Below are 15,232 nucleotides of genomic sequence, written 5' to 3'. Positions count from 1 at the left end.
GTTTGAATCCTGTGGAGAGGAAACGTATTGTTGTCCAGGATGTAAAGAGTTTCAAATATGAATACAAAAGCTCAAATTTATTGCCAAGAGCAGATGATATCTGTCTCTTGTGGATGACAGATGCTTGTAAGAATCATTCATTAACCTTTCTGTCTCGCAAGCATGAATGCCATAATCAGAATAAAACAAAGTGGAAAGACGAGCAAAACACGGAAAAAGTGGTCTGTGTTTTTTCAGGGAGGTTTATATGGGTATGCCTTCATCAAATATTATAGAACTTAAATGCGCTAAGTTTTGAACTGCTTCATTCTTGGTATCAAGTTTGCAGTGTGGTACTGATTGGAATTGTCATACCCGCTACTGCGCCTTTCCTCCCACTGTGGCACATGGACCAAGATACCAAACCAGCGCAGTTGAAGAAAATACCAGTTCACCAGTGCAACACTACACTTTGCCCAGAGGGCCCAAAGTCACTGTGTGGGTGCTTGTGTTATAGCTGGGCTAGTGGCCCCTCTACAAGAGCCTCTCACAGTGTGTCTTTGGAAAGTGTCAATACATAGTTGTGGCCATGCTGTTTATCAATACTGTCTGTCAGCCATGAATATTTTTCCAATGATGGAAATATACCTCTAGGCTATTATGCCACAATTAGTGAGGGGCCACAGAATTCAACTTAACTGTACCATCTGCAAGCAGACACATTCTACTTTTGAACAGAAAAAGCATTGTAATATCTGTATTGTTGGAAAAATCCTGTGTATTAACATAATATGCCAACAAGAATCTATATCATTATGTGTATATTAATAATTTTAATTAATAATTTAGGTGCACTACACCTGTGATCCTGATAGGTGGCAGTGTGAGACTAGGACTACTGGGACTCTGGACTTTATACTGTCGGGAGCTGCCTTTGCGTCTCATTCTGACGAGAGCAGCCACACTGAATTGTAGCATGTTTTCATTTTCTTACTAATCTTGTGTCAGGAATGTATTTAAGCACAAGTACATCGGCTGTACGTTACCATGTTCTACTAGGCTACATGTGGAGAACTTGCCTAAGTGTTAGTGAATAAATTTGTGTATGTACAAATCGCTAAATTTATGCTAGCTAGCAGAGGTGCTGAATCAACTTCAGGGCTACTTCTGTTGTGTTGCTATTTTAAGACTCACTCAACTACTCAGCTTCAACGAGCGTTTGGGTAATCATATTCTCTGCCCCTGTACATTTGTTACAAGCCTGAGGGTTTTTGTAATTATAAGTGTTAATAAGTACATGTTTTTGCTTGTCTATTTGTATTACAGTCTAGTTAGATTTACAGACTAGTTAGGTTGCCCACTGCTTATAAAACCTTTAATGTTAATACTCATGGTCTTAAATGTGATGTTAAATTGTTCTACATCAGTAACAGCTGCCCAGTTCTCTGAATAACAGTAAATCACTAAAACTGAATTTCTAATGTGCATTGAGAGATAAAATAAGGTAATCCACTGCATGTAACAAGTGATAAAAATAAGCACTGGTGAGAGACAAGTGAAAAGTGAGGATATGACGGTTTCACAGTCTATCATATTAATTTTGTTTACTTTCGGTCATGTGTGTATTTCATGGCTGATTTGTTGATTGTCTGGAGAGCCTTTAAAACAGAAAGAGACTGACAGACTTTATACTGTGGAGAGCAGCCACACTGAATTGTAGCAAGTTTTCATTGTCTCACCAATCCTGTTTGAGGATACTTTTACTGTCAGCACTATCCCAAACCCGGGAAGTGTAACACTGTCCTTAGATTAATGGATGACAAGAAAAGGACTGACTTAAATTTGCAAATTTAAACATTAGGGAAATATTTTCTGCTTATACAATAAACTTTAATAAAATATTTTAAATACTAAATGTAAGTATATGAATTCAGGAAAGATATAAGAAAACATTTCTTCAGTGACTCTCTCTTCAGTGAAGACAGAGACAGTGGAGAGATTCCTTAAATGGTAGAAGAGCTGGAGGAGACGCTGAGGTTACATTAACAGATGATGACATGCAGTCAGAAGAGATGGAGGAATGTGAGGTGCACGAGAATAAATGGTGTCATAGGCCATATATATTGAAATCACTCAACCTTTATTTTAATATCAACTGAGGTGCTTGACCTGATGGCAGACATGACCAACATACTGTACGGTATTGAGGACTTCTGTGACATCACCATCTAGCATTGAGCACCATGTTGAAGAATGTTGAATGGCTGTAAACATCAACATTTAATTCATTGTTTTATATGAATCAGTTTTTAAAAGGGGCTGATTTCATCCTCTGACCGCCTGTCTCACAAACAGATGTAAAATATGAGGGAAATATATGCATGTGACGCATATACTGTCTCTGCTTATGTCTAAAAATAGTGGCACGTATCCATGTACAACTTCAAATCAACTCTTGGGACAGCTGGATATAATGTTAGCGAGCTGGTAAACAAGGTCCAGAATTCAGGTTCACCCCACACAAGAGACCCATCTGTTTCTTTATTAACTAACGAGACGACGTTTAGGTCCACAGCAGACACCACATCCTGCCACAGGCTTCATATGAGGCCTGCAAGGCAGGGCCAGCACATGGCATAGGCCCCATAGGCAGTCGCCTGGGGCACCAAATGAGGTAGGGGGGGCCAAATGAGTGGGAAGTGGGTTTTTCTGAAATACAGTGGAAGCTGCTTATAGTGACCACTTCTGTCCAGGTCAAACTGATCACTATTAGCAGATGATTATTATGACTGATTTTTTTTCTTTTTCTCAATTTCTCATGCAGATTACCATCTAATTGACATCTGTATATTTATTACATGAATATAATGTAATGAAACGGGCAGCTTCACTATTTACTGAATTTTATGACTGTTTCAAAATACAGAACAGCTGTTTAAACACTGGTTGTTTCGCTGCTGCATCTCTTTGGCTTGTTTTTGGCAGTTTGTCATAGGCTTCAAGGAGACTATGTTTTTTATTGAGAGAAAATTACTTCCTTTTCCTTTTCCAGTCATGATTGCAATGTGCACACGTCACCAGCATCAGGTAACCTGCTTGCAGCAGACGGTTGTACGTTGTGCATTTAGGTTGCGGGGTTTAGGGGCCACAGGGGTGCTGCAGTGACAAAGTTGAACCATAATCAACTTTTGGAGAAATGCAACCTGTAACACTGTGCAACCCTGACATGAGGGAAGACAAAAACATTACTAGGAAGAGGGGAGGACATTTCTCTTCGATTGATAATGTCAAAAGTAAAGTTAGGCTTTTCTGACGGCTTCCCAACTCATTTTAAAAAAGACAGAGAGAAAGAGAGAGAGAAAGAGAGAGAAAGTGGATGAGGAGAACGAGCAGTGGTAGCAAGAAAGCCTCTGGATTTTAGTTTAAACCACAAAAGTCTCTTCCTCTTCTGCATTTTTCACAGGCATTTACTTGCAGATATTCCAGCCTGTCCTCACAAGATAAGTGACAGTATAGGTCTAAAATTCAGCTGGCAAAATCAATCTATAGTTTCATTTATGCCATCTAGCGGACGTAGTAATAATGACCCGAGAAAGAGATGCAGTTCAGATGACATCAACGTAAAGGTGACTTCCCTATTAGGAAGAGGCGGGTTGGGGGGATCGCTACATAGTTAGTTTAGATGGCAAAAAGTGGACTTTGCTGCAGGAGACCTCTGTTCACTTCCCATTTCCAACTGTGAGTGTCATGTTTCAAATAGTGAGTTGGGACATTTTTTTTAAAAAAAAAACGCAACAACGTTGTTTATTGTTGCCATGATGACGAAGGTTGCCTAACTGTAAGGAAGTACTAACTATGTTTCAAGCCATGATCTTTCCATAACTCTAACCAAGTGGATTTTGTGCCTAAACCTAACCAGACCATAACAGTGTTGGGCCTCAAACCATGAGGTCACACAGAGAGGGCCTACATGTAACCTGTGAGGCCTGACCACGAGGTGCTTTTTCCTTTGTTTCTCCCGAGACAAAGGAATAGCGCCAAAATGCTGCTTACAGACAATGGGAGTCCATTGCAAACTCCATTTCCAAGGATGTTTTGCGATGTTCACACCTCAGCAGGGAACAGTCAACATACAGTTCCTCATTGGCGGAGACGTTCCTGCACAGCGGAGAGTCCTGATGACGCAGCAATGACATCACCACCCCTTTAAAAACTGAACGTGCCCTGAAACACACGCCTTTCCCATGTCACTGAGCTAGGGGTAACTTCTGTTCCTCTGTGAGTCAGCTTGACTAAAGGGGGTACCCCACGCATGTGTTTTCCCCTCATCGAAGACTCCCCTCGCCGGACGAGACGAGACTTCGCCCATGTTCACCCGAACACATTCCCGGATCCGAGAGAAACCGCTGCTGCAACCAGCGTCCTCAAATTCCCTCGAGAAGGAAGAAACACTCCGCTCTTCTTCACCGAGTCGACTCTGCTGTTCTCTCCGCCACGCCGCTGAGAGCCAGCTGCCGTGCTTTTCGCCGACCGTGCGAGAACGGCCACCGTCTCCATTCAAGCCCAGGACAAAGCCGGACATAAAGACGGACTACACACACACCCTGCTCGCTTTCTGAAGCGACCAAGTAAGAGGCATAAGTCTGGGCAGAGGGAGTGTTAGTTGTGTGTTCCTATCAGCATCAATTGCTGTTGTTTAGCATTTAGCTTTTAGCTTTATTGCTATTATTTTGTTGTGTTGTTGACGGACCGCTGCGTCCATTTTTCTCTGTTTATTCTTAGGAGTACTTTTAAGTTTGCTGCCTGTTTAGTTGTGTTCACCACACTAGACTGTTTTGTGTTTGTCCCGCTCGGGACTACCGCTGTGTTTGTGCCATCGTGAGTGAGGAAGTAAGTTGCTTTGTCAGTCAGAAACCAGACAACGTGCGTTACAAACTGCCGTCCGTACACACGCTGTCTGTGGACAAAGGAACCGCTTCTCTTCCTCTCACGATCGCTTTCTCTCCTTCCTCCCTCTCTTCTGACAAACACATACACGTACACCCACACACACATACACGCACCCACATCTTTTTGCACATCTGATGGTCAGATAACGTCAGACAAAGCTTTGCTTTGTCTTTCCTTATCCACCATCAGACACGTGTGTTTTTCACAGAATAGGGTGAGTGCAAGACGCCAACCACCAGGCGGCGCCGTCTTGCTTCTGTCTAACCAAGACACCGCCACACTTCTGCCATCTGGTTCTCGCGCAACATGACTTCCTCCCATAGTCACGTCCGTGTCGCAGACCGACGACGTCATCACGTCAGGCCCTGTCGCCATCTTGTCGCACACGCACACGCACATGCATTCCCCTGCATGTGTCCAACCCTGTACATAGCTGTTGTGTTTTGTTTGGTAGGATTAGATTTTAGGATAGTTGTTTATTGAATGAAGCATTTTTTAACTTTGTTAATTTTGCTAAGTTTAATAAACACTGTTATATCTTTAAAGAGAAGTTCTTTTGTCATTATTGTGTGTAACATTGTGAAAAGTGGCTGATTGAAGGAGTCAGAGCTCGAATTCAACCCTTCTTTGTTCACTCTCGAATGTTGATATCTCTCAGATATTAACCTTCTAGGTGAACTCCCATTTATGAGACTACCTTGTTTGGTTATTGGTCCCGGTTTCCGGGTGGTGCAACGTATTTGTTAATTCATATTAATAATTCTATTAATTGTCATAATTAGTTAATTATCCTTGATAATTGATAATTATTGCAAATAATCAACTGTGTTCCTCATAGATCCAGCAGTTGGTGCCCGAATTATTGATTAAGGTTAATAGTATCTTATTTTCATAATTCATAATTATCTATGATAATTATGAATTATTGCTAATAACCAAATGCACTACTGCCCGTCCCAACAACAGTGCTGTCAGACCATAAAACATTATTTTTAACAGTGATTTGTAAGAGTTTACACTCCTGTGGGTCAAACGACTACTATGGGTCGTTCTGGAGTGCAGGTACAATAGACCTATGTGGTCATTTAATTATGAAGATGTGTTGAGATATTCATATTTCTACTGTATTTCTGCAGTTTTTAATACATGTCTGTTATAGTAGACATTTTCTTTGACAAGACCATCTCACATAACATTTACATTGTCTGAATGATGATATTTTAGCCTCAACTAAACATGGGGGAGGGGTTAAAATAAACTGTTAGAGAGGGGAAAATATTCTGGTCTGATAAACATGTAATGTTAGGAAAAGAAGGAGACAATGAATTCTTACTGTAGAGTGGTCATCTCAGTCAGTGATGGCTGAGTGGCTTTCAAGTAGCTGGCCCGTCGTGCCTGGATCTTGGGAGAAGGTTTGGGACTCCCATCCGAGTCTCCACTGTCGTCCTCAGCCATGGCTTTGACATAGCTGCCGCTCCTCATCCTCCGACATGGGATGTCATCCTCCTTCCCCAGAGGAGAGAAGCCACTCCACTCATCCTGAGGTACCTGGTGACCGAGCGGACATGACAGGGAAACACTGTTAGGAGGATCCATTCCACTGTTGTCTGAGTCCCAGCCACTAAACTGGCTAACTAAACTGTAATGCTGGTACATAAAACCTATAAACACTGAGCTCACATGCAATACAACCATAAGCACACAGAGCAAGATATAGCATCCAAATACACAGCCAGAATGGCTGGCATTGTTCTTAATCTATCACCCTCTCTCACACACATGCATACATAGACAGTTCCCACACTGCTGTGCTACAGACTAATTAGCATGGAACAGTATGTGTATGGGTCTGCCTGGATAGGTCTGAAATTTCTCTCTGGCTAATTCATACATCTGCTTCCCAGGAGTCAGCTCAGTTCACAAATACATGTCATACATGAACACCAAAGAATATATGTGTGCATCCAGGTGTGTGTTTACATGTGTCTGCACTCATTTGACCTGAGGGTCTGCTTGTTATTTGAGAGTGAGCTAGTTAATATGCCACACCTAGAACAGGATATGAGATATGTCTTACTGACAAAGAATGCACTGAACAGAATTGACCAATAACATGAAGATACTTATACTAAGACATTTGCTGAGAGTAAATCAATATTTACAAAGTAACAAACAAACAACAAAAATGTAACAAAATGTGTACTTCTCTGGGGGGAGGGGAAAGGAGGGAAAAATTGGTTTAAAAAAACAAAAACAAACACAAGACAGACAAAAGAAATTCTACAGCAACAAAAGTACTTTCTGGAGAAGAACTAGTCCCTTTGAAAAGTGTTCACAGTGAGGTCTGTGATTTGTCCAAGAGATTGTTTCTCAAAGACATGTTTCTCAAGTGAAGCCTTGTATTGGGATAGCTACTTATCGTTCAGAGATGAATATCTAAAAACCTCAGTACATGAAAATGAAACTAACTTCATAGCTAGATAGCCCTAAAAAGAATTTTAAAATAATTAGCCAAATGATCTTTATGACAATGGAGTTTTATATGGGGATCTCAGGTGGTTAATAAGAATTTAAAAGTCCTGTAATATGCAGGAGCCAGAGCCAGATGTGGCCCACATGTAATCAATAGATTCTTAAAATGCACTGTTGAAGGGACAGGTAGCCAGTGAAGGGATGCAAGGACTGTGGTGATTTGTTTTCTTTTCTTTGTACCATGAGTCTCTCTGCTGCACTCTGAACTACAATGACTGTGTCTTAACATGTGATATTTCTCACATTTCTCCCCTCTAAAAGGGGCAAATAAGTAAATAACACAAAGGAAATACAGATAATACACAGTTAGTCAAAGGATACGATAAAGAGAATCTGCAGTAAAACTAAATAAATCTAAGGCCTGTTGTTACAGGGCAGTTCATTGGTGGAATTGTCTAATAACAACAGTAATAATAACAATAACAATAACAATACTTTCTAATAAAAAAAGAAAAAAATATTATAGTAATGAAAGAATGAGATATGTTAAAGTAACTAATATATTATAGTCACCAGCGTTGGAAATTAATGGGGGGCAAGGGCAAAAATGCCCCTTGAAATCCAGAATAATCGAGGGGCAAAAAAGCTGAAATCTAATCACAATTTTGGTAAAGGAAGCCAACAGGTTAAAATGTGCTCAGCTCATAGTCACCAAACAAGCAAGCATCATCGATTCACTTATAATAAGTAACATTGACACTAACTAACGTTAGCTAACATTAGTGTTAGCAAGTTGGCTAGCTAACGTTAATGTTATAGCCTACATGTGAGTCCTACTGACTGGTGGGGTGATCAATGCCATTTTATAAAGGCTGTTTTATACTCTCTCTCATATATACATATTTATTACACAGCTTTATTGAATACTCGATTCTGATTGATCAATTACGGCATTCTACGGTCTGTTATTTCTAAATAGCAGACTGCTGCCATGAATAACAGACCGTTGCTAAGGACGCAGTTCTGTTCATAGACTCTGAAGGACTATGTCCAATCATATCAATCTTCAGAAAGAAGTCCGATAACATTACCAACTACATTCATGACACCCTGTGGCAAAAAAATATTAGAGACAATGTCTGTGACTGGGCACAGATGTGACGGCAGCCTGAGGAGCTACTGGGCTCCAACCATTACAGAAAGGGAAAAGTTTAGCAAGATTCTGTCCTCCAGTCCAGGCAATAGCAGCAGATCTTAGTAGTGTATCGCTACACACTAACTTAAGTGATAAGCGGCAGTGATAATAGTAATATTGTTACCAGTTGTAACATTAGTAAAAATTGTGTTTCCAGGTGTGTCAACTGCAAAGCCCCAGCAAGAAGGAAACATAGAGATGAATGACAGAAACATCATGATCTTAAGAAGGCTACAGAGCTTTCATAGATATTTACACTACTATGCATGCAGTTCCAACCGCAGAATCTAATGGACTATTTTTTTAGTGGAAGCAATAACATCTAATTTTAAATCAATATTTTGTGTCAGATTATTGATTTCTTTAGTAAATAGCCATGTTATAAGCGGGATAATGTACAGCAAGCAGGTCATTATTGTGAAATGAACCCCGACAGGGTGATGCAGGACCCTAACACGAAGTGGAGGGGTCCTGAATCACCTGTACATTATCCCTTACATATATACTCTCGCTCTTTTAAACAAAAATACCGCATTATAGCTGTAAAGAAGATCCGTCAATAAGCCACCTTTGCTTTTTTACACTGAACTAAACAAAGCTGGCATAATGCCACCACTGTGTGCTTTTACACTGCATGCTGGTGTGATGTGTAACACAACAGCATGAGCTCCCTGTTCTGCTCTGCTGGCTGTCCCTTACACAGACGTCCACTCCTTGACTACCTCCATAGCTGGCTTATTGGCAGAGCTAGTTTAAAAGTGTAAAAAAAACAAAAAAACAAAGATGCCCATCAGTAAAGCTGCATGGGAAAGGAACACAGCCTCTAAATCTGCTGCACCAACAGTAGCAGCAATGGAAATAGATGACACAGAGTCTGACTATGACAGTGAAACCCATGTATAATATGACTTCTACTCAAATAGCCCATGAAGTACGGCTGGTTTCTGTGACTGACTTATTGAATAGTTTATTGTTTAATGGCTATTACTTTAGCAATTTGCACATTGTTACATGAATTCAATTCTGTTAATGTTGTTGTTTGTAAGGTCACCAGTTTGCATAGTTGTGAAACAGTGCCTTTATTTCCTTGAATATTTTTAATAGACCTTCTACAGTTTCTTGAGAGGATATTTAAAGAATGACCATAAACTAGTACATCTGAAAGACTGATGAAGTTTTCAATTTATCTATAAACTAATGTACTGTACATATATGAAGGCTAATAGAAAATAAATAAAAGCCTAAATATTTAGAGCTGCCCTCCTGCTTTCTCTCACACATACAGATGATATTCTATACACATACACACACTCTTCTCTTTGGAACAGGAATAGTATGCTTTTTATTTACTTATGTTGGCACAAGGTGGTGATTACTGTGTGCATTTTAATCTGGGCTCATTTCACATTAAGAACAGCGACTTAATGCACTAATTACTATTTTTAAAAGTGCCCCCAAAATTTTGTAAATGCCCCAATTTTTAAGACACTGAGGGAAAAAGGTGCCCTCCAAATATTTTTTTAAAAAAATCATACACTGATAGTTACTATATGTTATCATATGCAGTACTTTGGAAGTCCCTATGAAATTACTACAGGAATATACAGGAATTTAAATGATAAAATTCTCTGTTTTTTTCTCTGAACACACAAAGTGAACCGGCTACAATAGAAAATATTTATTGAGAGAAACTTCTTTGTTTTGTTTCTTACTTCCAACATAATTGATGCTAATGGTATCCAAATAACAAAGAGTTGGCTTATAACACTGCAGGTTGCACCTTCTTCATGCAGGTCTGCTTTATCATCCTCTCTCACAGTGGACATGTTGACTCATCATAGCAGCAGAGGCACAGCTAGAACTAATAACAATAATGAGGCTTCGCTCCATTAAGCTGTACTGGTAAGCTATGACAGAGAGCCAGGAGGCACAACATCAGAATCCTGGAACTGGCACACCTGAATGGAATGCAGCCATTATCCATGTTATCTCTTACACCTGCGTGTACGAAAGAAAGGTGTATGGGTATATCTAAAGTCTCTTATTTTATCTCTCCTCGCTCCTCGCTCCTCACCTGAACTGGAAGTTGTTCCTGGTGCGCCATTTTGACAGGTGTCCCAAGTCTCTTATTCTGCTCCGAGGAGCGAGGAGCAAGGAGGGATCTCTGAGGAGTGAGGAGCGAGGAAACGCGAGAGCAGCCTACACAGAAGTCTTTTACTGGTTGACACGCCCCCTTATTGGATATCAGTTATTGATTGGACGCTGCAGCTGATCAGACTGATCTGATACATCACTGCAGTTTCATACCGAAGTGGAGACAGATTACAGATTAAATTTAAGTGGATCATTCCCAAGTTTTATGTTTTATTTGTTTCCTGATTCATCATATAGTTAAAAATCTGTTAATTGTCGGTCTGATCAACAAAAGAACCATAAACAACTCTCTTCATTTATTAGAAAGATTTTTTTTCATGATGTTAACTGTTTCTTGCTGACAGACAGACTCTTCCTGACTTTAATTTTATCCTTAATAACAGTTAAACACATCTATATTTTACATCATTTATCGTCATCTCCATTCAGTCACATGTGAGGCTGAAAATTCCTGAGTGTCGGGTTTGATATGAGTTAAATCATTTCCATTTGCCCTGAAACATTTAGCCAAATACATATTTTCCAGTGTTCAGAAGACAGCCTGATCATATTCTGGGTTATTGAATAATGAATTCACTATCAGGATTATCACAAAATACAGATGCAAATATCAATAAATAGTATAAACGCATTCTGCGAGTAGAAATGGTTCCTGTGCATCTGAGCAGGACACAGTATAAATGCAGAATGCAGGTTGTTATTTGTTTGTTAAACAGGTAACAGGCAGCAGAGAGGAAACAGCTGCTCTAGTGGTGATAACTGTGAACCTTTATTAGTATTAGCACAGTGCACATGTGTGCAGACACAAACTCCATCAGAAGTTTCTACAGCTGACAGCTGATCCAGCTGTGATCAGCTGTCGCCGTCATCAGAAATGGACGTCGCTTCGCATGACACTTCAGAGGAGAGGACGTCTCATGTCTCTTAAAACAAATTTCCTCGTTTCCTCTCTCCTCGCTTGGTTTCCTTGCGTCTCTCCTTGCATCCATGGTGGGAGGTACTAAGACGCAAGGAAAAGACGGAAGTGAGGGAAACGTGGATGCAATTTAAGAGACTTGGGATGCACCCAATGTCACAAGCCGCCTTCCAAAGACAGAAATATAGTCATCTGTAATAAATGTCATTCTTTAAAGGTCCAGTGTGTAATATGTGTGGTATTTAGCAGCCTCTAACGGTGAGGTTCTAGATTGAAGCACTCCGCCGCTCACCCCTCCCCTCCCTAAGACTTTGGAGAGATTCCAGAAGCTACGGTGGCCTTCAAGGACAAGAAGCTATTTGCTGAAAATGTCATCGTCTACGACAACTTCGAGCATTTCTAACAAGTCAAGCGATGAGGTGAAGATGTATTTAGTTATTTAGTCTATAATACTATAGGTTATAGCTTACAAGTAAGATAGCAATTATGAGTGTTTTATTGTTTTGGTAATACAAGCTAACATTAGCAACGTCATGCTAAACAAAACTTACGTTATTTTATTCTAACATTAGGCATTATTGATAGCAAGATAGTGTTGGCAGGATAACGTTACATATTTTATTATCCGTTTGCAGAGTCAAGTACCGGAGGTTAGAGGAGGAGGAAGAGGGCAAGAAAGAGGGTGAGTTAGCGGTTCTGCTGTAGACAGGGCCAGGCGAGGGAGCAAACACCGGCCCCACGGAAGCAGGGGAAGAGGCTGGAAACCCTCCAAAGGGACCGAAGCGACTGAGCTTTGTGACGTTATTTATACAATTATTTTATCATATTCCTATTCACCAGCTTCCTCACTAACTTTACTAGCTCTCCCTCTCTTCATTCACCCTCTAGCTCACTCGACCACAGCTGCTCTCTCTCTCTCTCTTTTTTTAAAAATGAGTTGGGAAGCCAACAGAAAAGTCTTTACTTTTAACGTTATCAAACGAAGAGAAATGTCCTCCCCTTGGATCCTCTTCTTTCTCTTCTCTGTATAAAAGAGGCTACTGAAAACATCAGCAACACTACTGAATGATTATATAAATACTATGTAGGATACTGTAGTATCGAGCAGCAATATTTTGACTTTTTTAAAAAATCATGTTATTGTTGTAGACATGTTTGGGAACACTGGACAGCCTACAATCCATATTCTGCACTACCATTACCATATTTCCAACATATCATGAAACTTATAACCTATAAAGCCTTATCTGTGTTTTTCCTGTGTTTAATTTTTCAGAAACTTCTTGAAGAGATGACCTTGGAGGAGCACAGGCAGCTCACCAGTGAACTGCTTCAGAGGCAGCCAGGGTTCATTTTTGATGCCTTGATGATGCATCAGTGCAGGCATGGTGTCCCACCGTTTGCTGGAGTGCCAGGGGTACCATGGTGTACTTGTAGTAACTGTATAGACATGCCTACGGACCGGGAGAGGAAATGCTGTGGCCAGTACCCTGCAGATTGTGTAATAATAATACCGCACTTCTCCCAGTACTGTCTTGAAAATGCTTTTTATGCATTCACAGGCGGTACTGGGAGGACGTTATGGTCTTTGGCCAAACCAGGAAGCCTGGGGATGACAACTGGGAGTACCATTATGCTGCCTATAGACATTTCATCTATTGACAGCATGGCTCTTTAAACCGACTTGTCATCCCCAGTTGCTGTGTTTGGAGGATCAGGGACAAGTTCCCTGGTCCTCCAAAGACATCACACTGGTTTCACACCTGGCCTCTTGAGTTTCCCTCCATGTCCTCTGGAACGTCCACACAGTATCTCAGGTACTCACACACCTGCCTGTTCATCATCAAGGCATCAAATCATCTCATATTTATTTGTTACATTTCTGATATTTTATTTATTTTATACTTGTTCTATACATTTTCTATATTTATATATTTTCTGGATAATTATTTAACTTTTTGTTTATATATTCACATTTGTTCAACTTAAATGTGCAAGTTTACCAAATAAAAGATATTCATCAGATGTGCTGTGATAATTGCAATGATAAACATATTAATATATACTTATACAATGATAGTATTTCCCTGCAGTCAGTATATTGTCGTTACCACTTCCACAATTAATTTATATTGTCATTATTTATATTTACAAAGCAACATAAAACAGTAGTGAAGTTGGAATACCACTGATCCTCAGAACAGGGCACTGTAGTACATGTTATGGATTAATTTTCATTGCCACTTCAGGTTATGTTAACTTTAATTCACTAGTTTGAACCACAAAATAAAAATATAAAAAACAACACTAAGAATAATGACATTTGTAATAAAAATATATTTTATTTAACAGAAACATTTTTGGACATCCTTTTCAATCTGGACAATAAAAGGACAACATAAACATGCAGCTTTTACTGTTCAAACAAACATTTTGACAGCTTATTCTGTGTTCTTCAGAGTTGACTGATAAAGACAGAATAATCTATCAAATCATTAGTCTGTTTGAACACTAAAAGCAGTGTGATTAAACTTATCTGATCACCTTCCAGCAGTCAAATTGCTGCACATATAATAGCTGACAAGGGTCAGACCAAAACCATACCAAAGGTATTCAATTTACTGCTCTGGATGAAGATGCTCTCATGGCAGGAACAACACCCATGATTCACTGGCACTGCTGATCCTCATCTGCTCCAGGAGCTGTGTGTCGAGCAGCAGCTGCATGGAAAACTGCTTCTGTGGAAGACAATACCATTACACATAGAGTTAATTTACTATTTCATACATTTTATACAGTTGTTTTTACACAGTTGTGAAAATAGTGTTATTTAACCAAGAGTAGGACTTACAGGATAAGTTAATATGCTACATAGGCAAACAAATGTGTATCACTTACCTGGACCTCTCCTGACTTGGTCTGCAATACTTCTGATATGGCGGGTGTGAATGTCACAGACATGGTGAATAATGCCAACCCGTAGTGCCTAAGAAAAATAAAACAGCACAAATGAATGAACTCACTATTATAAATCATCTATCTGTCTATCTATCTATCTATCTATCTATCTATTTACCTAATGTTCTCACCAGAAACTGTTCAACCTTATTCCATGCAGATTTTCATCCCAACAACAGACTAGATCAGATTATTTAATTGATTAACACACTTTCAGTCAGAGACAAGTAGCTATTCAGGGAAATCAACTTTTGTTGTCTTTGGTTGTAATGAAAACCAACATACTCCCAGCCAGCAATGGCACATGATGAAATACCCCTGATCTATTACACAGTCACTTTAGGATGAAGATAAAGGCAATACCATGCATTTATGCTACAGGACCTCTCTCATAGCTGGAGAAACAACAGCAACATCAAGAAAATAAGTGCTACATGACACAGTCACAAACCCTTGTAATACATTATGTTACGTCCTAAGATGCTGGGAGCCTTGGCTGGCCTGGATAAACACACCAAAATAAATAACAGAAAAATAAATGTAATGTAAATGTAAAATTAAAACTCTGGTAGCAATTACGTGTTTTTCAACATTGAAATGGGGAAAAC

At 39.7% G+C, this 15,232-nt stretch overlaps 1 protein-coding gene and 2 long non-coding RNA genes across 3 annotated transcripts in view; 1 reads left to right on the top strand and 2 right to left on the bottom strand.

The window, feature by feature from the left end:
- LOC121909442 (disks large-associated protein 1-like) overlaps nt 1-6,732 on the bottom strand; it is a 74,860-nt gene extending 68,128 nt beyond the window's left edge. The window contains exon 1 of the mRNA XM_042430002.1: nt 6,263-6,732. Within this exon, the coding sequence (XP_042285936.1) occupies nt 6,263-6,624 (362 nt within the window). The 5' untranslated portion in view covers nt 6,625-6,732. The remainder of the gene's footprint in view (nt 1-6,262) is intronic.
- LOC121909468 overlaps nt 1-15,232 on the bottom strand; it is a 567,936-nt gene that overhangs the window by 552,124 nt on the left and 580 nt on the right. The window contains exon 2 of the long non-coding RNA XR_006099452.1: nt 14,565-14,652. This is a non-coding gene — a long non-coding RNA (uncharacterized LOC121909468). The remainder of the gene's footprint in view (nt 1-14,564; nt 14,653-15,232) is intronic.
- Nucleotides 11,757-13,552, top strand: LOC121909461. The gene is made up of 3 exons (XR_006099445.1): nt 11,757-12,085; nt 12,302-12,348; nt 12,943-13,552. It is a non-coding gene; the product is annotated as an uncharacterized LOC121909461 (long non-coding RNA).

Source organism: Thunnus maccoyii, chromosome 12, assembly GCF_910596095.1.
Source record: "Thunnus maccoyii chromosome 12, fThuMac1.1, whole genome shotgun sequence".
In the NCBI taxonomy this organism is placed as follows: Eukaryota; Metazoa; Chordata; class Actinopteri; order Scombriformes; family Scombridae; genus Thunnus; species Thunnus maccoyii.
The sequence above is the reverse complement of the archived record's forward strand: the minus strand, read 5'-3'. Positions and strand labels throughout refer to the sequence as shown.